We start from the raw sequence: 25,229 nt of genomic DNA, 5'->3' as shown, positions 1-25,229 counted from the left end.
GTAGTAGTAGCACAGCGTCATAGTGCTGGCCAAAAAATTAAATGCACCCGGCGACCCGGGCAGTGTGAACGCAGAGTGTAGTAGCGACTGAGTCAGGAGGACAAAGCGGGCGGTCAGTTCAGCAGCAGCAGCACAGTAGTAGTAGCACAGCGTCATAGTGCTGGCCAAAAAATTAAATGCACCCGGCGACCCGGGCAGTGTGAACGCAGAGTGTAGTAGCGACTGAGTCAGGAGGACAAAGCGGGCGGTCAGTTCAGCAGCAGCAGCACAGTAGTAGTAGCACAGCGTCATAGTGCTGGCCAAAAAATTAAATGCACCCGGTGACCCGGGCAGTGTGAACGCAGAGTGTAGTAGCGACTGAGTCAGGAGGACAAAGCGGGCGGTCAGTTCAGCAGCTCAGAAGGAGGACCATGGCAACTTACTGGTAGTAGTACCATAACACCAAAAAATTAACCAAGGTAGGCACTAGGCAGGTAGTAAATGTCTTTATAAAGGCAGGCATAGTTAACAACAGCACATGCAGCAGCCACTTCATGTCCCCCTGTGTCCGACAATAGGGGCCAGGAACTCACCTTTCACCCAAGCCTGGTTGATTTTCAGGAAGGTGAGTTTGTCCACAGAGGCGTGGGAGAGCCGAGAGCGCTTCTCTGTGACCACGCCACCGGCCGCACTAAAGCATCTCTCTGAGAGGACACTGGAAGGAGGGCAGGATAGGAGTTCCAGGGCGTACTGGGAAAGCTCGCTCCAGATGTCCAGTCTCTTGACCCAGTACTCCAAGGGGTCCACGGGGCTGTCGGTGTCATTGAGCCCGCTGGATGACCCCATATAGTCAGACACCATGGTGGTCAGTCGTTGCTTGTGCTGGTTGGTGGTGGATGCTGTGGCGGGCACCTCTGTTCTGAGCTGCTGCACTGCATACAGGCTCTTGCTTAGGCTCTTCAGGTCCCTGGGGCGCCAGTTGCTGCTGCTGCTGCTGGTGGTTGTTGTTGTGCTGCTAGTGGCAATGGCAGGCACCTCTTGCTGGCTTGGCAGAGCAGTTACAGTGGGGGTGGAATGCTGGGGGAATGCTTCCAGTAGTCTGCGCACAAGGGCCTCCTTCAACTCCCTTGTGCGTTGCTCGGTGGTGGATGGCGTCATTAAGTCTCCCAGCTTCCCCTTCAGACGGGGATCAAGCATCAAGGTAATCCAGATGTCCTCCCTTGAACGCATCTGGATCACCCGGGGGTCCCTGCGAAGGCAGCGCAACATGTGCACAGCCATGGGAAACAAGTGGGCCCTGCCAGCAAGATCTTCCTCGTCCTCGCCATTGTCCCATAACGCATGCCTGTCCTCTTCCTGTGCCATGTCGTTGTCCTCCTTAGGCTGCTTACACACCAAGACGTTACAGGCGCACGTTAGTGCGCCTGTAACGCTCCTCCAACGCACAGCAATGTAACACAAGTGGGATGTTCACACAGCCCACGTTGCGTTACATGTAATGCTGCACGTTTGGTGCAAAGTGCAGCATGCTACGGCGTTGGAGCGGCTATAGCCGCGTTAGACTGTTTGCACATGCGCAGTGGGGGGCGGAGAGGAGGCGGGGAGAGCCAGCTACAGTAGCCGCGCACATGGCTACTTAATATTCACTGCACTGGCGGCAGCTGATTGGCCGGCGGGACCACGTGATGCGGAGTGTCTCGCTCCGCATCACGTGGTCCCGCTGGCCAATCAGCACCACTCTGGGAGACATTATAGGAATCGAGCCGCCGAACGCGGCTCACTCTACCGTCGGCTTTTGCAGCACCATACGTTGTGTTAGGTGCACGTTATGCGACCTTAACGTGGCACCTAACACAACGTCTTGGTGTGCAAGAAGCCTCAAACCGCCATCCACGTACAACGCCTGCTGCACTCTGCTCCTCCTCCTCCTCCTCATTCAGGTTAGGGACCTCCAACTCTTCCACTACCTGCTGTGAGCCCTCCTCTGAGCTGGACTGTGCTGCCATCTGCTCCTGTTCTTCCAACTGCCTCAGGGCTTCATCCCCACGCTCAATTAAATTGTCCATTGCCTGCTCCAGTAGACAAACCAAGGGCACCCACTGGCACACAGAGGCCCGCTCCTCACTGACCATCTTGGTTGCCTCCAGGAAGGGACTCAGCACCAGGCATACTTGCTGCATCAGTGTCCACTGAGTGGCAGTAATCATGGGGACTTGCTGGTTGCTGGGGACACTTGGGTCTAGCATGTAGGCCCTAAGAGCCAGCCTGTGCTGACACAGCCGCTCCAACATGGCCAGAGTCGAATTCCAGCGAACTGGCATGTCGATGATCATCCGGTGTTGTGGCCTTCCATACTGCTGCTGTAAGGTGGACAAGAGTGCAGAGGCAGTGGCTGACAGGCGGAAAAAGCGTACCACCGCCCGGGCATCCTGCAGCAGCTCGCTCATCCCCTGGTAGGTGCGCAAGAAGCGCTGCACCACAAGATTGAGCACGTGGGCCAAGCAGGGGATGTGCTGGAGGTTTCCCTGCTGCACTGCTGCCACCAGGTTGGCCCCGTTATCGGCTGCCACATACCCCACTTCCAGGCCTCTGGGAGTCAGCCACCTCCGCTCCTGCTTCCTGAGGGCGGCCAGGACGTTGGTGGCCGTAAGCCTCTCCTTCCCCAGGGTCACCAATTTTAAAAGGGCTTGGCAGTGCCGAGGCTTGGCGCTGCTGCTGCCGAGGCGGGCTTGCTTTCCGGGTGCTGAGGGAGTGTCGTGACAGGACCCTTCTGCATCCCCCCTGATCCCGCGTGGTGGCACCACTAGCTGGGCTGATGCGCTCTTGTCCTCCCTCCCTTCCATCAGTGTCACCCAGTGGGCCGTAAAGGACAGATAGCGACCTGTCCCAAATCTGCTACTCCACGAGTCCATGGTCACGTGGACCCGCTTGCCCACAGAGTAGTCTAGGGAACGGGCCACGTTTTCCACCGCAAACTTGTGGAGTGCTGGGATCGCGCTCCTGCTGAAATAGTGGCGACTGGGGACTTGCCACTCGGGGATGCCAAATTGGAGCAGCGTCCGCATGGCGCTCCCCTCCTGCACCAGGGAGTAGGGAAGCAGCTGTGATGCCATGGCCCGGGCCAGCAAGCCATTTAGTTTGCGGATCCGCCTGTGGCTTGGAGGCAGAGGCTTGGTCAGACCCTGAAAGGTGTCGCTCAGCAGGGTCTGATGACGCTGGGATGCAGGGGAGACAGAGGAGAGAGACGAACACTGGCTGCCAGCCTCAATGTCTGTGTCCTGAGTAGCCGAGGTGGAAGAGCGCTTGCGTGCTACTACTGCTGCTGCTGTGGGGGATTCACGACCCTGAGGGAGGGAGGATGCTGCTGCGCTGGTGGGCCTTCTGCTCTCAGGAACCCCTGCCAGCAGTGCCTGCTTCCTCTTAAAGTCCGCATACTCGCGGCAGTGGCGGCTTCTCAGGTGGCCCTGGAGGGATGAGGTACCCATCTTGCTCAGACTTTTCCCATGGCTCAATCTTTTGCTGCATAACCTGCACACCGCATACCTTTTGTCATCAGTACATTCCTCAAAGCAATCCCACACTGGTGACTTTAATTTACTGCGGCCCCCACTAGCAGAGGGTGCAGCGGAGTAATGTGTGGTAGTAGTTGCCGGGGGTTGCATGGTGGTGGTGCCGGCTGAAGCAGTGTCCTGTCTACTTCCTCCACGCCCACTGCTGCCGATGCCCCTGCCCCTGCCTGACATATGGCGATATCCTTGCCTAGGCCGAGGTGACTCGTCATCCTGCTCTGACCATTCTTCCACAGACTCAGCAGGCTGCACATAGGGTCCACAACGTCATCATCAGCAGCATCATCATAATCCAGCTCTTCCTCTGACTCCCCCGCCTCCTCTTCTGTCCCTACATCCCCAGACACAGACCCCTCTTCTTCATCACCAGAACTCAACAACGCTTGTGATTGTGGCCCGATCTCAATCTCTGCCACATCAGTCCCCAGTAAGTCCTGTGCTTCTTGCATCAGCAGGTTCCCAGATGCCGGACTGAGGGACAGAACGCTGTCATCCTGGGAGGGCTGCTGACCAGTGGGTGCTGGGGTGGATGTCACAACAAGCGTGGGATGTTGGCTGCTGCTGCTACTGCTTGGAGTGGTGCTCACAGTAGAGGTCTGGGAGGAAGTCATGATGTCCATGAGTACGTCAGGTTCCATTTGCTCAACCACCACACGGGGACCAGAAACTTTAAAATATTTGGACAATGGCGTCCGCTGACTCGGCCCAGGCTTTGCTGCCCCCTTTTCTGCTGCATCACGACCACGTACAGCTGGGCGTCCTCTCCCTGGACGTGGAGCAGTCCCAGAAGTGGCTGAGGCAATTGAACTCCCTTTCCTCTCACCCCGCGAAACCCTGCCAGACATGTTGCTAGTAATGAATCACTGGATGCAGTGGGCACAGTACAAGGTCACTGAAGGATGCAGTGGGCACAGCACAAGGTCACTGAAGGATGCAGTGGCCACAGTACAAGGTCACTGAAGGATGCAGTGGGCACAGCAGTGGGCACTGGATATACAACTAGGTCACTGAAGGATGCAGTGGCCACAGTACAAGGTCACTGAAGGATGCAGTGGGCACAGCAGTGGGCACTGGATATACAACTAGGTCACTGAAGGATGCAGTGGCCACAGTACAAGGTCACTGAAGGATGCAGTGGGCACAGTACAAGGTCACTGAAGGATGCAGTGGCCACAGTACAAGGTCACTGAAGGATGCAGTGGGCACTGGATATACAACTAGGTCACTGAAGGATGCAGTGGCCACAGTACAAGGTCACTGAAGGATGCAGTGGGCACAGCAGTGGGCACTGGATATACAACTAGGTCACTGAAGGATGCAGTGGGCACAGTACAAGGTCACTGAAGGATGCAGTGGGCACAGTACAAGGTCACTGAAGGATGCAGTGGCCACAGTACAAGGTCACTGAAGGATGCAGTGGGCACAGTACAAGGTCACTGAAGGATGCAGTGGCCACAGTACAAGGTCACTAAAGGATGCAGTGGGCACAGCAGTGGGCACTGGATATACAACTAGGTCACTGAAGGATGCAGTGGCCACAGTACAAGGTCACTGAAGGATGCAGTGGGCACAGCAGTGGGCACTGGATATACAACTAGGTCACTGAAGGATGCAGTGGGCACAGTACAAGGTCACTGAAGGATGCAGTGGGCACAGTACAAGGTCACTGAAGGATGCAGTGGGCACAGTACAAGGTCACTGAAGGATGCAGTGGGCACAGCAGTGGGCACTGGATATACAACTAGGTAACTGAAGGATGCAGTGGCCACAGTACAAGGTCACTGAAGGATGCAGTGGGCACAGCAGTGGGCACTGGATATACAACTAGGTCACTGAAGGATGCAGTGGGCACAGTACAAAGTCACTGAAGGATGCATTGGGCACAGTACAAGGTCACTGAAGGATGCAGTGGGCACAGTACAAGGTCACTGAAGGATGCAGTGGGCACAGCAGTGGGCACTGGATATACAACTAGGTCACTGAAGGATGCAGTGGCCACAGTACAAGGTCACTGAAGGATGCAGTGGGCACAGCAGTGGGCAATGGATATACAACTAGGTCACTGAAGGATGCAGTGGGCACAGTACAAGGTCACCGAAGGATGCAGTGGGCACAGTACAAGGTCACTGAAGGATGCAGTGGGCACAGTACAAGGTCACTGAAGGATGCAGTGGGCACAGCAGTGGGCACTGGATATACAACTAGGTCACTGAAGGATGCAGTGGCCACAGTACAAGGTCACTGAAGGATGCAGTGGGCACAGCAGTGGACACTGGATATACAACTAGGTCACTGAAGGATGCAGTGGCCACAGTACAAGGTCACTGAAGGATGCAGTGGGCACAGCAGTGGGCACTGGATATACAACTAGGTCACTGAAGGATGCAGTGGGCACACAAGGATGTCACACTGTGTAATTAGATGCTCATATGCCAGCGAGCGAGCGAGCAGTGGGCACTGGGCACGGCACAAGGTCACTGACAGAATGAATGAACAGCGCTGGCAGAGAGTGGCGGCGCCGGCGGTGTGACTGGCTGCCTGCAAATAGTACAAGTGTATAACTGTCACTAGAATATACAAGTGAACACTGCAGCTGCACTAACCTGCCTGCACTCTACACACAGATAATCCCCACTCCCACTACACTGCAGCACTGAACCTGCCTGCACAGCACTACACACAGTTAAATAATCACTAGACTCCCACACTCCCACTACACTACACTGACTACAACTAACTACAGCAATCACTCACTGACTAGCTAACTGTGTACAGTATAAGAGCAGTGTTAGCAAAAAAAACACTTTGTTTTTAACACAATAAATGCACTTGCTCAAACAACAATGGCCTGGAGATAATCCTCTCAGCACCACAGTCTAGTAGCAAGGACAGAGCTTTTCCATCATGGCCGCCGCTTTATATTCAGGAGGGGAGGGCATAGCTCCCCTCCTGTGATTGGTTGCTAGGGCCTGGCTGGGGCACTCTGATTGGCCTGCAATGTGTCACTTCCGCATAGTTTGACGCATTTCTGCAAACCACGACTTCAGCCCCGGGTTTCACGAGCGTGAATGCGGATTTCTGTCCGCATTCACGCGAAGCCGAAGTAGATTTTCGTGGTTGAAAATCTATTCACGGATTTTCGTGTCCGAGGCGGAATGCGTCAAAATGGTCGTGAATCCACGCGTAAGCGTGATCACGACCTGGCGGTGTGCACCATTGGTACTAAGTGCTATATGGAGGCCGGATGTGAGTGTGTGGGTACAGGGGGGTGGGAAGTCACTGTGGGTGCTTCTGTGGATGGTAGAAGTGCTGCTAGGGGAAGGAGAGGTCACTGTGGGTTCTGGGGGAAGGGTATGTGTCAGTGTAGGTGCTGGGGGAAGGGTAGGTCACTGCAGGTGCTGAGGGAGGGAGAGGTTACTAGGGGTGTTGGAGTAGGTAGAGGTCAGTGTGGGTGCTGGGGGAGGTAGAGGTCAGTGTGGGTGCTGGAAAGGGAGGTCACTTTGGGTGCTGGGGAGGGAGAGGTCACTGTGGATGCTCGGTGTTGGGAGAGATCATTCTGGGTACTGGCGATGGGAGAAGTCACTGTAGGTGCTGCCTTTAGGATGAGAGGTCCATGTGGGTGCTGCTTGGAACAGGAGGGGTGTCACTGGGATAGGGAAAGGTCAGTGTGGGTGCTGGGGGAGGGATAGGTCAGTGTGGGTGCTGGGGGAGGTCACTTTGGTTTGCTGGGGTGGTGGTCAGTGTGTGTACTCAGTAGGCAGGATCACTTTTATTGCTGGGGAGCGAGAGGTGTCACTGTGGGTGCTGGGGGAGGGAGAAGTCACTGTGGATGCTGGCTGGGTGTTGGGAGATGTCACTGTGGGTGCTGCTGGGGAGGGGGGGGGGGTCTGCTGGGGACAGGAGGGGTAAGGCTGGGGGAGGGAAAGGCCACTGTGAGTGCTGGGGGAGGCAAATTCACTGCTAACGCTGGGGAGGGAGAGGTCACTGTGGTTGCTAGGTGGAAGGAGAGGTCACTGTGGTGCTGGGGGAGGGGGAGGTCACAGGGAGACACCATTTTATTTTCTCCCACACAGCTGACGCAATGGCCACACTAGGATTCCTGTCCAGAGCCTTTTCAGTCTAAAGCTTCCTGAGGGGTGGGCTGAACTTATCACATGCTTATCGCATTCTGAGGCAGAGATTATTTTGCGCTGTCAAAAGGGGCTTTTTGTTGAGAATTTTAAAAGGGGGGGTGGTGCCTGGGCACACAAAGCCCCCCACTGCACATGCTTGGCAACTCCCTATTTCCATGTGTTGTTCCTTATTTGCAACCTTTGTATTCCATATGCAGCAATCCCTCTTCCATGTCCAGCTGCTCCTTGGCCAGCGTCCACCTGAGGCCTGGGCCTTGGTGGCCTTTTTTGGAAATCCGGCCCTGCTTCCAGCACTGCTGCACTTTTGCTCTTATGACACGTTTGTCTATTTGCATCTATTAAACACCTTAGAAATATAGAGAAAAGCGGCCGAGTGGAAATATTGTCAGAGTATTTGGTACAGTGTGCCATGTGACCCACAACCCATACCTGAAAATGCTTGTTTTAAGTAGGGTTTTGAGCTTGCAAATAAGAGCTTCTCTTTGATAGGAGCATCTTCAGGAGCCCTGCAGATAAACAACAAATTATCATTGAACTATAATCACCAAAACATTGTGATAAAATAAGCAGCACAGAATTTTACCCAATGTCTAACCCAGTGCTTAGAACTTTCCATAGACATAGACAGTGACCTATACATAAGGAAATTCTGTTGACTAAATGAAAGCACAAAAACACACCTTCTCATATATTATCCATTATAGCTAGGAAAGCCTCAGGCCCGGACGGCGTGTCCCCCTAGTCTGCCTTAAAACCTGTTCTTTGCAACTCGCTCCTATTCTCTCCACCATCTTCACCAAGTCACTGGAGGAAGGCAAAGTCCCTGCATGTTTCAAGAGGTCCACCATCATACGTGTCCTCAAGAAACAGGTAATCACTGACCACAACAACTTTAGGCAGTTGGCCCTGAGCTTGGTCATCATGAAGACTCTGGAGAGAGCAGTGATATCCATCCTTCTGGACCCCTTCCAGTTCGCTTACAGGCAAACAGGTGATCACCTTGACAGACCAGACACGTATGCTAGAATACTACTCCTGGACTTTAGTTCGGCATTTAACACCATCTGCCCACGCATCCTTCAGGTAGATCTGTCCACACTAGTGGTCCATCCCACCCTAAGCCTATGGATCATGGACTTTCTCACCAACAGGTCCTAAGTCGTCAAACTGGGAGATATTTACTGACGAGAAAGGACCACCAACACAGGTGCACCCCAGGGCTGCGTTCTGTACTTAATGCTCTTCTCCCTGTACACAAACAACTGCAGATCCACAGCAGACTCTGTAAAGATTGTCACGTTTGCTGAAGACACTATTGTCAGCCTTGTCACCAAGGATAACATCCAGGCATCCTGTTAGCATGTAGAGAGAATATGCCACTTGTGCAAAGAGAACAGTCTGGTGCTCAGCACTGCCAAAACTGTTGGGCTGATCATTGACTTAGAAGGACTGCTCCAACCCCACCTCCTTTGTTTACTGATGGCACTGAGGTGGCTAGAGTACCCTGCACCCACCTCCTGGGCACCCCCATCTCCAGTGACCTTAGCTGGAAGCCCAACATCACTGCCATCCAGCGGAAAGCCCAGCAGAGACTCTTCCTCCTCCGTCAATTGAGAAAGATAGGCATGACCCAAGAGATTCTAACAAGTTTCTATTCTGCCACCATTGAATCGGTCCTCTGCTCTTCCATCCTGGTCTGGTATGCTGGTGCCACTTCTAGTGACAGGCACAAACTACAGAGGGTCATCAGGTCGGCGGAGAGAATCATTTGAAGACCGCTTACCTCACTTGTCCTCCTGGACGACTCTAGGCTGTGTTCTAGAGTGCTGTGGATCGCCAGTGGTCCCTCACACCCAGGCCACTGCTTCTTCAGCCTACTCCCATTGGGCAGGAGGCTTCGGGCCATCTGCACCAGGACCACTAGACACAGGAACTCATTCTTCCCCTCAGCTGTCAGCCTCCTGAACTCGCTCCACATTCTCCCAACCTCCATCAGTGACTAGGGTCTTGTCTCTTGTCTCTCTCTGATAACCGGTCAACAGGCCCCAATGACTAACTGCTTAGAGTCTCTACAACATATCTGAAAGTGTTCGCATGAGTATACTGCTGTCTATTAAGTTGTTTACTAAGTTTTCTTCTTTTGCATCTGTTATCTACCCATCTCTCTCCACTATGTATTTGTGCCAAACCCAATTCCCGGCATGACCCAGTCATGCTTGGCGAAATAAATGATTCTGTTTAGGCTTGACTTATTGGTGAGTGTTAAATGCCCTAAAGTTCCATTCTTATTTCAGCATACAGACACAGTGATCTTTGTCCCTCCATCCAGACATAATGGATCCTTGCTGCCTGTGTGAGTTAATTTGCCTTCAGGTTAGATAGTCTGCAGTAAGCTAGTGAGGATGTTTCCTATCTGTCCACTACACTAGATGGCAGAGGCCATTCATTGAATAAATGGAGCTCTTAGACGCATTCGTGTAATTAAGGCGCCAATAAATTTGCGTGCACTGCAGGGTAAGCTGAAAAACATCTCACCCCATTCCTGCAAAAGTCCCAACAGCGTTAATTACTACTCCTCCTCCAGGCTGCTCCAGGCGCAACTGACCACTGTGAACGGCTTCCAACCAAAATTCCTATTTTACTTCCTCCAGAAGTTCACTATATCTATAAGGCTAGGTTCACAGTGCTCAGTTGCGTTGCTGAATAATTCTGCATGTCAACTCACTGCCAATACATTTCTATGGGCCAGTTCACAGCACTGAGTTGTAACTGATCGCATAATTCTTACTCGCTGCATGCAGGCTTTTTATTAAAGTCTATGTCCAGTCTCCATTGTAGTAAAACACACATTGCAACGTGTGCATTGCGCAAATGACCACTGTGGACCTAGAATCATGCAATTAAAAAACAAACAAACAAAAACTTAGGTAGAGAGTTGGGACAATTAAATTAGTAATAAAACTAGAAACAATCTCTGCAGGAGAAAATACAAACAAATAAATTTGTCTTCTCAAAGCAGATTATTCAGGTTGGAGTGAGCCATGAATGTTGTGGTTTCTAAATTCTATTCTTGTCTTCTTCTGTTAGTCCACTAGATGTCCTCAGTGCTTCTGACTGTAGTACAATACTTTGCCATAGCTGTGGCCTATATGAATATTTTTTTTTTTAAATGTTATTTATGTGTGAGAAAAGGACCAAACCGACACCCCTGGGGCAGGTCTATAAAATGATATAAGACTTGATTTGAACTCTGTTCTAGAGTGACCTCATTTGAGATGATAACTCAACAAGAAACAACTATTTATTTCCTTAACTTTTCCCTGGTTTACCATTGTTTCATGAGGAGGTAAGTCTGGATGTACGTCTTAAAGGACTTCCGAGGCGAACACAACAATCTATTGGGGTTTCCTCCAGCCCCCAGCAGTCGTCTCAGTCCATCGCCGCAGCCCCGGCTCTCCTCACTGTTCCCTGCTGGCCACTCATAAAGATTGCAACCCCGCCGGTGGGGTTCGCTTATCCACGTCATCTGACACGTACTGTGACTGTGCACAACTACTGCGCAAGTGCAATACGCGCCAGATGACGTGGATGCGCAGGCAGTGCAGAGGAGCCAACCCTGTAGGCGGGTCGCGATCATTACAGGCGGTTAGCAGGGACACACCGAGCAGGACCGGAGCTGCGGCGACAGACTAAGTCGGCTGCTGGGGGCTGGAAGAAGCCCCAAGTGAATAAAAATAGTTTCAGCCTCCCTTGCCTCAGAAGTCCTTTAAGAACCTAAACACATAAGAAGTCCAGTGGAACTCCACCCCTCAATAAATGTCATTCCTCTGCTACAAATCTGGCAAACTGGACACATTTGTCCTTATACTTCTTGTTTTTTTTTATTCAAATGCATTATAATACAGAACATACACTGACGCACGTGAAAGATCTTAGCTGCTAAGCTCATATGTAAAAAACTTAAAGCTCACTAGGACATTTACCTTCTCCAGCTGAATAGCTGGGGGTCAGTGATCCATCTTTACACATAATTAGAATGAGTAGCATAGCTAGAGATTATGGTGCCCCATAGCAAAACTGGGGCCATCTGAAGTAGGCACTCTTGAGCAGTGCCACCTGCCCTAGCCTATGGGTTAGAGTTAATTGAGAACTTTCTCATGCAATTGACACTGCATATAGTCCTTGAAAACTGAGACAAAGGCCTCGATTCATAAAGCATTACCTCATGCGGTAATGCTGAAAACAGCAGACTTTCCCGACCACTTAGAAATGTGTCAATTCATAAAGGCTGTTACCGCATGAAAAGCTGACATTACGGACCAGGGAGATAAATTACCGACTTGGCTGTAGTTACCGCCAACACATGTCTGTAAATTGTCAGCAAATGTCAATTCATAAAGCCTGCCAAGCGGTAAGCCTGACGATAGTTACCGACATCTCTGGTGAGGCGTTAACAAGTTACCGACACCTCTGATGAATGCAAAGTGCAGAGAGCCGAAGTCTGTTTGAGTCATCTGTGGAGAGAGCCAGAGAGCCGTCTGTGTGAGTAATTTGAGCAGGCAGGGAAAGTCTGTGCGAGTCATCTTTCTGAGTCATCTGAGTGAGTCATTTGTGCAGGCAGGGAAAGTCTGTGCGAGTCATCTATCTGAGTCATTTGTGCAGGGCAAAAGAGAGAATCTACACTGCTCTACTCTAACGCTCAATGGGCTGCGGTAATTTACTGACCTTCAAAGGCAGCTGGGGAGATCTTTATGAATTAGCACCTAGACTGGGAGAATACCGAGTGCGGTATTTTCCCGACAAGATTTTTTTTATCGCACTGCTTTTTATGAATCGAGTCCAAAGTCAGAAGGTGGAGGAACACAAGAAGGTTAATAGTGAATACATCAAGTGCCACCTGGGTACCCTCTCCTCCAGGGCCCCATGGCTATTGCTACATCCCTTATTAAAATTAATTTAAATGTGTCAGCTTTATTTAAACATTGCAGACAACTGACACATTTATCCAGGGTTGTGAATGAGGGCTATTTCACAGTGCTCAGTTGCTTTGCATAATAATGCTGCGTGTCAACTCACTGACTATACAGTTCTATGGGGCTGTCCACAGTACTGTGTTGTAACGCATTGCATTAATCTAACTGGCTGCATGCAGGATTTGTATTACAGTCTTCATCTTCATTCTCGAAAGAGTGCTTCTCCATGACCCGACACATGTTATAACGTAATATGCTGCCAGGTCACTAAGAAGATGTGGCCAGCAGGACGAAGACTTGATCACACTGAGCCATGACGAGCGCACCAGCCGGGACAGGTGAGTCGCTACACTGGTGAAGATTTTGCAGGGGCCCAAGGACCACAATAAAGTTGGGGACAGTCCTGGGGGGTCCAGTGTTGGCCCTGTCCTTAGTAACTTACCACATTACAAAAACAAGGTCTTCCTTCTTTGATTCCCCAGTAACATAATGGATATCCAGCAATGCATAGCAGCATTTATTCTCAGGGAACAGCGCTTTCAGGCGTGGGAAAAAATTTGCACAGTCGTCGCTCAAGATTTCCTTCCCCTCCTGCACGATGATGTATTTCTCGTCACGGCTGAAGCCAAAGAATACGGCTTTCTTTCTAGACTTCTTTAGCTTCATTTCTTGGAACGCATGATTAACAGATTCATCAACCTGGACACCCGATGCCTGGATAAAGAACAACGCGTACAGTCACTGCTTGTCATCTGACAGTTCACTCACCGCAGAGTTGTTATGTAACTCTACAATAAAACAGGTTCACCTTTTTAACACCAGAACATAATGCTGTATCTCTATAAACTTTATTTCAATGGGACAAGAAAGCAAAGAGCAATGTGATAAGCACAGCAATCAGCTGCAACCAGTCATTACTCATCTTTCATTATTGTAAAGGTTGCTGCAACCAGTCTTTACTCATCTTCCATTATTGTAAAGGTGCCCATTAATGGTACAATTTTTTTTGCAATTTGAATGATCGATTTTGCTTAATAGGATAAAATCGATCCGAAAATTGGATTTTATGGTCGACTTTGAAGAAAAAATTAGTTCAGTAAATGTGAACAATCGATAATTACCTCCAGATTAGTTTTGATCATTCAAACCGCATCAAAAGATCGCATTGGGTGAAAAAATTGTACCATTAATGGGCATCTGAACAAATAAAAGCTAGTGAAAGTTGAAACATGATTGGTTGTTCTAAGTGCAGAAATTATGTATGCAGAAATCTCTGTGAGTGCTGGAAGGAATTGGGAGACTTATGTCATATGACTGCTGGCATACATTGAACCAGCCCGTTTCTAGGGCAGACGAGGCGGGTGTCCGCCCGGAGCGCAGTGAGGGAGGGGGGCCCAGTGCAGGAAAGGAAGTGCCCCCAGTATAAGTAGCCAGGTGAAAGCATCCCCAGTGTACGTAGCCAGGTATAGGTGCCCCTCCAACCCCGAAGAGCTTTGGCAGGCTGGGGGATTACAGTGCAGGAGAGGGGAGCAGCGGGCCAACTGGGAAACAGCCACAGGGAAGGGGGCGACTTCTTCCTCTCTCTCTCCTCGCGCACCCCCTCCATGCTCTTTCCTCTATTGCAGAGATTTAGCACAGTGGTAAGCGGCTGTAGTGAAAACTCACCTCTTTGGGGCTCCATGTGAGGTACATATGCCGATGGGCTTCTGTGTTTCTAGTGATTCTCACTACTTCCTGATTAGTGGAAGTAGAGTGAGCGGCGCTGAAGACAGAGAAGCCCGATGGCATGTAGACCTCTATCACATGGAGCCTGAAAGAGGTGAGTTTACATTACGACTGCTTCCCACTATGCTAAATCTCTGCAATGGAGGGGGGAGCACAGAAGGGGGTCCAAGGAAAAGGAGGGAGGAGTCGGCTTCCTTTTCTGCAGCTGTGTCCCAGTGTGCCCACTGCTCCCCCCTCCTGCACTCTGTAATCTCCCATTCTGCTAAAACATTTCAGGGATAGGGGGACTAACTATACTGGGGACAATTATACCTGGCTATCTATACTGGGGGCACTTATACCTGGCTACCTATACTGGGGGCACTTATACCTGGCTACCTATACTGGGGGCACTTATACCTGGCTACCTATACTAGGAGCACTTATACCTGGCTACCTATACTGGGGGCACCTATACCTGGCTACCTATACTGGGGACACTTATACCTGGCTACCTATAATGGGGGCACTTATACCTGGCTACCTATACTGGGGGCACTTATACCTGGCTACCTATACTGGGGGCACCTATACCTGGCTACCTATACTTGGGGCACTTATACCTGGCTACCTATAATGGGGGCACTTATACCTGGCTACCTATACTTGGGGCACTTCTACCTGGCTACCGATACTGTCTGGAAGCACTTATACCTGGTAAATACAGCATCGCAAATAGCGTTCTCAATCCCACGGGGGGAGAGCTTTTTTTACACTCTCCCCTCTCTCCCTGGGAGCAATTTAGTCTAGAAACTGCCCTGGTGTAAACAACGGGATTGCGATATAGACTGCACTGTAACAGCTGGGAAGGGGTACGCTCTCAGAGGAGTGCATGAGAGTGTTAATGTGACTGCAGTGTGAAGTTGGGGCTTATAAGACTAGTAGAAGTTCCCCTGATTGCTTAGGAAGTCCTTTGATGTCTGGTGGCCTCAGATGATTTCTGGAGTAGAGACATGTAATTGCTTCTGGTTACCTGTGTTTGCTGTGCTGGGGGTGGACTCCAGCGACTGTTGAGAAGTTGGGGTGTCCTTTGACAAATATGAGCTCTAATTAGGCTTGCAGTATTAGGAGACCTTAGAAAACACTAGTGGGCTTTTACTGAATACATAAACCATTCCGCTAACAGACTGAACCACCTTATGCATACGCTGTTCTCCCAGCGTTTTTTGACTAGATCCCCGCCATGGGAGACCAGGAGTCCGTGATCAAGCACCAGGCTGGTGCGAAACAATTGTAGGACGTGAGGGCTACTGTGTGTGGGCTACAAACTGGTGATGTGCAACGGTTTTTACTACCTAAATACAGGCTAATCCTTGCTGGTGCCCACGTGTTCTGTTGGACTTTTTTTTTTGTTATGGATTGCTAACCTATAACGTGGAAGCACTGCAACTTTTGCAAGCCGCAACAGTGGTAGTTGGTTCCCAGCAATCTTGGTGATTGCGGAGAGTACTTGGTTTGCACCTCTTCTTACAAGTAATCTAAACTGAACCACCTTGGTGGCAAATCACACCCCAAATTCTTCCATAAAGGCTATACAAGATTATTTATGTCATCTGCTGTATAGAGACATAGGGGCATGCTAGTTTGAATGTACTTTTACCATGCAATTACAATGTGCTATTACTGATGAGCAGGGCTTTTATTGGCTCTGTTATCTAACAGCTAGACAATCTCGTGTGCAAGTGATTAAACGAAATTCCGTAATAAAAAAGATCCACATTATTAATCCCTGGAGAGAGATTAACACTCAGAGTTGAGGTTACACCTACTACACGGAAACAGTAAATTCGGGCGCCTGAGGCTAGTGGACAAATCGGGCGCCGCCATTCACTCCTATAATAAATATCGTTTAATGGGCGCCCGATAGGAAAAAAGGGCGCCGGTGAAAAATAACGTTTTAAAAGCGGCGCCCGGAGACTTAATGTTTTATTACTGCTTCTCATGATTACACATTATTTAATGATTTATACATTTTTAAATATTATTTTTAAACGAAAAACAGTACAATATTTTTTTTCAAACATTATTTTTAAACGAAAAACAGTACATTTTTTTTTACATTATTTTTAAACGAAAAAACCAACAGGGGGGTCTTAGGTTTAGGCACCAACAGGGGGGTCTTAGGTTTAGGCACCAACAGGGGGGTCTTAGGTTTAGGCACCAAAAGGGGGGTCTTAGGTTTAGGCACCAACAGGGGGGTCTTAGGTTTAGGCACCAACAGGGGGGTCTTAGGTTTAGGCACCAACAGGGGGGTCTTAGGTTTAGGCACCAACAGGGGGGTCTTAGGTTTAGGCACCAACAGGGGGGTCTTAGGTTTAGGCACTAACAGGGGGGTCTAGGGGTTAGGGGTAGGTACAGGGAGGGTTACTTAGGCACCAACAGGGGGGGTCTTAGGTTTAGGCATCAACAGGGGGGTCTAGGGGTTAGGGGTAGGTACAGGGAGGGTTACTTAGTAATTTTTTTTTTTTTAACGTTATTATACGTTTCAGTATTTAAACGAAAGATTAACGTTTTTACAATTGCCGATTTAATGCACATTATTTAATGATTTATAACTTTAAAAAACATTAATTTTAAACGAAATACAGTACAATACATTTTTAAACGTTATCCATGCTTATCGTTAAAAACCCGGCGCCCTTTTTTCCCAGCGCCCCTTTTTAACGTACGCCTACTACACACCCTATTAAGGAGCATATTCAAGGATACAGTAGATGCAGGAATCCTGCTTTCAGGATACATCCTTAGACAGAGGTGCTCAGGCTGCTAATCCCTTTGGCACTTTATTGGCCTGAGGAAGTGGGCTCAGACCCACGAAATGCGTTGCCTGTGCTAATACATTTTATTCAGTCATATCGACAGTCGTTATTGAGGTAAACCACCGTCCCCTTTTCAATTTTAGTGTTTGTAATCTAATTGTATACTTGCCTGGGACCCTTTTTTTCCACCTACTACACACCCCATCAAGGAGCATGCAAGTACAGGTCCTTCTCTTCAGATCCTTTCTCTGTAGCTGAAAAAGCTCTCAGCTGTTCTCCTGCGATCTGTGAGAAAGCAGTGTGTGTGTGTGTGTGTGTGTGTGTGTGTGTGTGTGTGTGTGTGTGTGTGTGTGTGTGTGTGAGCAGGGCACTAGGGCAGAAACAAACAAACAGTAAATCATTCCTTTGTGAATAGTGAAAGAGAAATTGAACCTATCTACATAGTACTGTCATACTCACCGGCCTGGCTCCCTCCAGCGTCCTTACACGTGCGCGCGCGGGCACGCTGGGATTTGTAGTCCCTGTAAACTGTCATGGCGCGCACAGCACCACACGATGCGCACACAAGTCTGCGCGCTTGCGCAGTGCGTGCATCGGGTTGCACGCATCGGGATGCGCGCATTTTGGCGCGCATCGGGTTGCGCGCATTTTGGCGCATGCGCACCTGCGCTGGGTGCTGCGCGCATGCGCAGGCGCTAATTTTGGTGCCCTTTGCTCTATTTAAACAGGCCTGCCCTTTAGTCCAGTGATGTTTGTTCATACAGCGTGCGCCCAGTGAACCTGTTATAGTATTGATTGTTTTCCTGGTATTGACCCTTAGCTTGTGACCCTGACTACTCCTGTCTGCTGCCCGTCTCGACCCCTGGCTTGTATCTCCGCTATTGACCGTCTGCTGCCTGCCTCAACCTCCATCCTGTCCCCGACCATTCTGATCTCCGCCTGCCCTGACCTTGGCTTGTCTTCGACCTCGAGTCTGCCTGTACCTGGCTCTCCACACTGAGATGTCACCTGTTCTCCAACCCACTGTGGGATTATCCTAGGCACAACCTGGTGGGCACTAGGCAGCGAAGTTCCACTCCCCCCTCCTGGGGTTGTGGTCCTGTTTCCCCCTCAAGGGGTCGTGGGTGAAGACCCGTGGTCACTTAGATTCTGCGCTTGGGTGGTCCGTATCATAGTGGGGTGGTCAACAGCTCCTCCCGCAACCTTAACAAGTACAGCTCTGGCTCCAATGCCAACTTTGTTACAAAAAACTGATACACAAGATTTTTTTTCCACACAGGCTGCGATCAGAGACATCTGAAAAGCTTTCTATTGTTACTGGCTAAAAGCTCTATAGGTATGTGGGGTTTACAGAATTACAGTTCCTTTAATAGTTCCTGTTTAACCCATTCAGGTTCCGTGGTTTTCACGGGAGAAATGTTCACCTCCCATTCATTAGCCTATAACTACTTATCACAATGAACTGATCTATATCTTGTTTTTTCTGCCACCAATTAGGCTTTCTTTGGGGGGTACATTTTGCTAAGAGCCACTTTACTGTAAACGCATTTTAACAGGAAGAATAAGAAAAAAATGGAAAAATTCATTATTTATCAGTTTTCAGCCATTATAGTTAGAAAATAATACATGCCTCCATAATTAAAACTCACGTATTGTATTTGCCCATATGTCCCGGTTATTACATCGTTAAAATTATGTCCCTATCACAATGTATGGCGATAATATTTTATTTGGAAATAAAGGTGCATTTTTTCCATTTTGCATCTATCACTATTAACAAGTTTAAAATAAAAAAAAAATATAGAAATATTTCATCTTTACATTGATATTTAAAAAGTTTAGACCCTTAGGTAAATATTTACATGTTTGTTTGTTTTTTTATTGTAATGTTGTTGTTTTTTTTTATAGTAAACATTTTGTTTTGGTAGTTTTGGGAGGGTGGGAGGTAAACAATAGATTTATAATGTAAATGTGTGTTAATTTTAATTTATTTTTATTTTCAGTTGTAGTATTACTTTTTGGCCACAAGATAGCGGCCATGAGTTTGTTTACATGACGTCACTCTAAGCGTACCACGCGCTTAGAGTGACGCATCGGGGAGGGAACGGCCAGAAAAGGCGCAGCTTCCGAGAGAAGCTGTCGCTTTTTCAGCGGGGGAGAGGAATCAGTGATCGGGCACCATAGCCCGATACATGGATTCCCTGGCTACCGAATCCGTGGCCGGGAGTGCGCGTGCACGTGCGCGATCGGCCGCGGGAGCGCGCGGTAGCACGCATGGTTTCTGGACGTAGTTTCTACATCCAGGAACCAAAATAGGTTAAGGTATTAGAAATATTTGGAATGCATGGGGGATTTGTTAATGTAGATAAGTTTAGCTTGTAATCTCGCAAAGGCAGGGCTCTCTCACCATTTTGTGTCTTGGAATTTATTACACGTTTATTCATATTAATTTTTTCACTGTAATTACCAATTCTGTATTTTGTATATTGGTGTATATTGTATTATGTACCCCATGTTTGTTTCTTACTTTTTCCAGTGCCACGGAACATGTTGGAGCTTTATAAATCAATAATAAGTATTTCTTCTTGCCCCATAGCTAACTTGATACATCCTTCCTCAATGCCCCACCTAATAAAGTTGTTTTTTAGGGCTCTTTCACATTAGGGCAGATTTTCTGCGTTTCAACGCAAAGGGTAAAGTTTGCGTTACCCAAGGTGAAATGAAAGTCCATAGACTTTCATTTTAGCTTTCACCTATAACGCAGCCTTTTTGTGCGTTGCTTTACACTGCATCCAGGCGCAGTTTTTCGGCCGACGCTAGCTTTATGCGTTACAATGTTAGTCAATGTAAAACGCACACCATGCGCGTTTTTAATCCGTTAACGCAGGCAATCAGTCCCAGAATGCAACAGAGGAACAATGTAGAAAGTTGAAAACTAAAAGAAAAAAAAATTACCTGCGTTTTTCTATGTGCTGTAACGCACACTCACTGCAGTGCAACACATATCAAAACGCATTAAAACGCATACAACAAAACGTATGCTTTGAGCGTTCTCCAACGCAAGCTCTGATGTGAAAGAGCCCTTAGAGTAACAAGGCAGGAAAGGATTTCTCTGCCTTAAAGCACACCAGAAGTGAGAGTAATATGGATGCTGACATATTTATTTCCATTGAAACAATGCAGATTGCCTGGCTGTCCAGCTGATCCTTTGCCTCTAATACTATTATCCATAGATCCTGAACAAGCATGCAAATCAGACGTTTCTGACAGCAGTCAGACTGGATTAGGCCCATGCTTGTTTCAGGTGTGGGATTCAGACACTAGAGATCAGCAGGATCAGCAGGTTGCATTTGCAACTCAAATGCAGGTGGGAGAAACTTAGAAAGTGAGACATTTTTGCATCAAAGATTACTTTTCAATGGTATATGCTACACGGAGTGCCGGACATTGATTTTAGACACAGTATGCTTAAAGTGAACCGAGCATCATTTTTAACACCCAGGGCAGCTCTGTAGCAAATAAAAATGCATTCTAAAAATGTGGTTTATTATTAAAAAAAACTTTCATTTTACCTCATTTTTTAACATCTAAGGGTTAAAATAGCCACTTTGTCTGTCCGTAAAGGACCTGGGGACCCTGAGCAGGAGATGGTGGAAAACAGATAAGAAATCACCTCATTAGACTTAATTGACCACAAACAAACCCCGATTGTACTTCAAAAAGAAAATTCAGTTACAGTTGAAGAATTTCACACCTAGCCTGGATAATGGCAGTGGTAAAACAGCAGGGGATTGAGCTTCTGAACATCGGCAGCCCTTGCAGCTATTTGAAGCAGGGAGCTGCTTAGATCCCTTTAAAGTGAACATGAACTCAGAACTTCCTCTCTGCTCTTAAAGATACACAACAGCATAATAACCTTTAAAGAAAAACATTTCTTTGTTACAGCTGATATAAATCCTAAAATTAATCTCCAGTGTTTGTACTTCCTGCTTTTATGGAACCAGACATTGTTAGCATCCTGTGCTTTCAAATGAGCTTATCTGCTGTGGCAGTCAGGTTGTGCTTAGTCACAGATGAGGGGGAATTATACAGGCTAAACTCTCTAAATACCTACAGGGTAAATTTCTCTCTGTTTTCCTTCTGTCCTGTGCAAGAGTTCAGGTCCACTTTAATGACTGTATAAAGGAGTATTAAGTAACTCTCTTTGAAAATAAGATATTGCTAACCCAGACCAACTCAATATAAAATGTAATTGCTTAAAGTGAATGGGAAATGCATTTAAAAAAATGAGACAGATACTTACCCAAGGAGAGGGAAAGCTCTGGGTCCTATAGAGCCTTCCGACTCCTCTCCTGGTCCCCTCGTTCCAGTGCTGGCTCGCCCGGTAGCAGTATTTGACTAAATTAGTCAAATACTGCTTTATCCGCCCGAAGGAGGCTTCAGAAGTCTTCAGGGATACCGAGTGCTCCTGAAGAAGGGCGGCCCTGTACTGCACCTGCGCAAGCACACTCTCTTGCACGCTCACGCCTGTGCAGTATGGAGCCGCAAGTCTTCGGGAGGACACGGCTCCCGAAGGCTTCCAAATACCCTTTCGCCGGGCCTTGAAATGGGGGGGGGGGGGGGGAGCCAGCACTGGATAGAGAGCACCGAGAGAGGAGACGGAAGGCTCTATACGACCCAGAGCCTTCCCTCTCCTTAGGTAAGTATTTGCTTCATTTTTTTTTAAAATGCGGTTCCCATTCACTTTAAAGCTTTACCATTATTGAAGAAATTTAGGAGTTTAACTCTGATCCATTTAAAAACAGATGCATCTGAATCTCTACTTTGTGATGCTTCATCAGACAACTAAACACTCAAACCTATCTATGCTACATATTACTATGTACAGCGCTACAGAACAAGTTCATTTGAATAAAAAAATAATAATAATAAAAACAGTCTCTCCCAAAACTTTGGATTTCAGGTCAGCTCAAATACAGCTATATTGCATAATTTAATTTTAAGTTGTCTTATAATAACTACCGGAACATTCACCACTGTAGTTAGATAAAATATATGAAATCAAGATTGTATTTCCTAGAATTCATAATACCATGGTCTAGTAGCAACACCACTGCTTTAGAATACTTATTTGTATTGTATTAATCTAAGTACCATACATTTGGGATATAATATTTCTGTATGTAGTAAAAGGTCCTTTTTCTAGAATTTGGTAGAATTTGCTGTCTGTCTGCTATGAGGGTTAATTACTTAGGGACACTTCTGAACAGCAAAGAATTCACTCAAAGAATGTATAGGGTGCATGCAGTGAAAGGAATTTTGGAGGTTGAATTTGTATAAAAAACAAACAAAAACACATTTTGGAGGCTGAATTTATTTAAAAAAAAATTCTGTACAATGCTACAGAAGATGTTGGCGCTCTATAAATAAAGAATTGTAATAATAAATAATAAGCAAGCAGCTATGAAGCCACTATAATCAGAACATATGTTTAGTTCTTGGTTAGTGACTCAGGAAGTATTAGGTGGGTGCAGAGGATCAGAACAACAGGCAGCCAAGTTTCAATGTATATAAAGGAGGCTTCAAAAGCAGCCTCCAAATTTCTCACTTTTAGATCTTATCTAAAATACAACTTGCTGTAACAGGTATGGATTAATGATGAATAAGCGATTAGTAATCTTAAGGCCCCGTTCAGACTGCAGAACGCAGACCGCAACGCATGCGGACCGCAACGCGTACGAACGCACGCCATCCGCGTTCGTATGCGTTGCGTGGCTGATCCCATCACTGAAAAGTGAATGGGACAGCCATGCGTTTTTACAAAAAATGCGTGCAGCATGCGTTTCCGGACCGCACAGGTCCGGAACGCATGCAGTGTGAACATCAGACATTGCACTCTATGCAATGTCTGATGTCGTGCGTGTCGGCCACCTGCACGCGTTTCCAAAACGCGGCTGGAAACGCGTGCAGTGTGAACGGGGCCTTACTTGCAGTGCCAGGCTGGGTCAGTGGTCAGCATACTATCTGCATGAAGGTTGCATGTTCTCCCTGTGTTTGTGTGAGTTTTCTCTGGACACTCCAGTTTCCTCCCACATCTCAAAAACATTCTGCTAAGTTAATTGGCTACCCTCAACTGTCTCTACTACCTAGACCAGGGGGGTGGGCAAACTTTTTGACTTGTGGGTCATAATGGGTTCTTAAATGTGACAGAAGGGTTTGACCAAGAGAAGATGGATGGACTGCCTATTAGGTAGCCTAGTATAGATAGCCAGATGTACCCTGAGTATTAGGTAGCCCCCTCCACAGTATAGATAGCCAGATATGCCACCGGTATTAGGTAGCCTCCCAATCTAGTATAGATAGCTAGATGAGCCCCAGTATTATATAGTCCCCCCCCCCCCCCCTCCACCAAGGGAAGAGGTATCACACGGTGCCAGCAGGTCATACAAGCACGCTCTGCATAGCCTTGGTGAAGCGTCACCTGGGAGGGCAAAGGCCAGCCCCAGGGCTCTGTGCTCAGAGGCTAGTGCATCTTCGGAGGCTGGATTACAAAAATAAACAGGTTGGATATGACCCACAGGCTATTGTTTTCCCATGCCTGCTCCAATACTGTTGTGGCAGAGACATTACAATATGACTATGACAGCCAGGGATGTGGATTATTCAGTGTGGCCTCTAATGTGCAGTAGAAAATGTCATATATACTCACCAGATTGGGGACACTTTGGCGCAGTTGGTGAGCTTAAGCGTGTTAAAGCGTAACCAAGAGCCCCTGTCACTGTTTTCCTGTTGTGTGCTGCAGTCCCTCTGTAATTATATATTTCTTATGGAGTTTGGGGACCTCCTGTGCTGCGTGCATGCTTTGCATAGAATTGCATAAAAATTTGGTTTGTGCTGCTTACCCCTCGGTATTTATGTATAATTTTCCCCTGTGAGCCTGCATAACCACGCCCACCTCTAGCACAGTTAAGCATATAAATGAGTGCATTGCACATGTTCAGAGAGTTCATTCGGTAGCTAGTGAAAGGTAAGGTGTTTTTAATTTCCTTATTCCCCATTTAGTTGACTCTTGGGTTTTTGGTTTAGTTCCCACTAGACTGCTTATAAAAACTGGCATTTTGCATGGTAGAGTAGGACTCACCAAATTGGGGACACTTTGGCGCAGTTGGTGAGCTTAAGCGCGTTAAAGCGTAACCAAGAGCCCCTGTCAGTTTTCCTGTTGTGTGCTGCAGCCCCTCTGTAAATATATATATATATATATATATATATATATATATATATATATATATATATATATACGTATAATTACAATAATTTAATAAGCCAGTTTTATTTAGCTTTGAATGAAGAACCAGCAGCTGGTAACTATATAGTCAGAACTGTATACATTTGGCAATGGATCAAAAACATTCCGCATAACAAAACAACTGCCCTGTTCTATTGCCAATCAAAACAAATAAAGCCGCATTCTGAAAAGGTGATCTAAGCTCTGAGCCTATCACTTTATAAGGCACAGAACAATGTGTAAAAACTACATCAGCTACTAAAGAAATGGTGTCATTGTTCTGAGGGCTCTAAACTAAAGGTAACATGATTCCTCACTACTGAGAGCTACTGCACACTGTACTTATCACACATCTTCTGATAAGCTTACAAACTGCTAATTTCTGCAAATATAACCTACAATAAATCTTATAAGCTGTAAATTACTGTTACTATTATGTTAACCTTGAAGGTATTTTTTTGTGGCGTTAAATAAACCCAAGATAGCTCGGAAGAGAAGGAGACAGAGAAGCCCATTCACAACAGGACAGTAATCTAAAACCAGTTGACTGAGCCATTCTTCTTGAAAAGGCTGAATAGTTTCCCAGACTGCGGCCCAATGTTTTACTTGAACAGTATCCCGGTCAATGCATGTGAAAGCTCGGTTACAAACACAGCACTAAGCCTGAATTCAGGCAGAAGGTTCTGAGAACCATGAGCATTGAGCTACCTGCCTGCTCTGAGTTAAGAGACAGGGTCTCCTGCAGGTGTAGCCATGCAGAACATGTG

The 25,229-nt window shown here is 47.6% G+C and overlaps 1 protein-coding gene across 1 annotated transcript in view; it reads right to left on the bottom strand.

Annotated features, from left to right (window-relative positions):
• The window catches only part of DSTN (destrin, actin depolymerizing factor), a 45,770-nt gene that overhangs the window by 5,627 nt on the left and 14,914 nt on the right, over positions 1–25,229 (bottom strand). The window contains exons 2-3 of the mRNA XM_068279578.1: positions 13,097–13,368; positions 8,111–8,187 (exon numbers count right to left, since the gene is read on the bottom strand). Of these exons, the coding sequence (XP_068135679.1) occupies positions 8,111–8,187; positions 13,097–13,368 (349 nt within the window). The remainder of the gene's footprint in view (positions 1–8,110; positions 8,188–13,096; positions 13,369–25,229) is intronic.

The sequence above is a fragment of the Hyperolius riggenbachi genome, chromosome 4 (assembly GCF_040937935.1).
Source record: "Hyperolius riggenbachi isolate aHypRig1 chromosome 4, aHypRig1.pri, whole genome shotgun sequence".
NCBI lineage: Eukaryota > Metazoa > Chordata > Amphibia > Anura > Hyperoliidae > Hyperolius > Hyperolius riggenbachi.
Note: the sequence above shows the minus strand (reverse complement) of the source record. Positions and strands in the feature narration are given on the sequence as shown.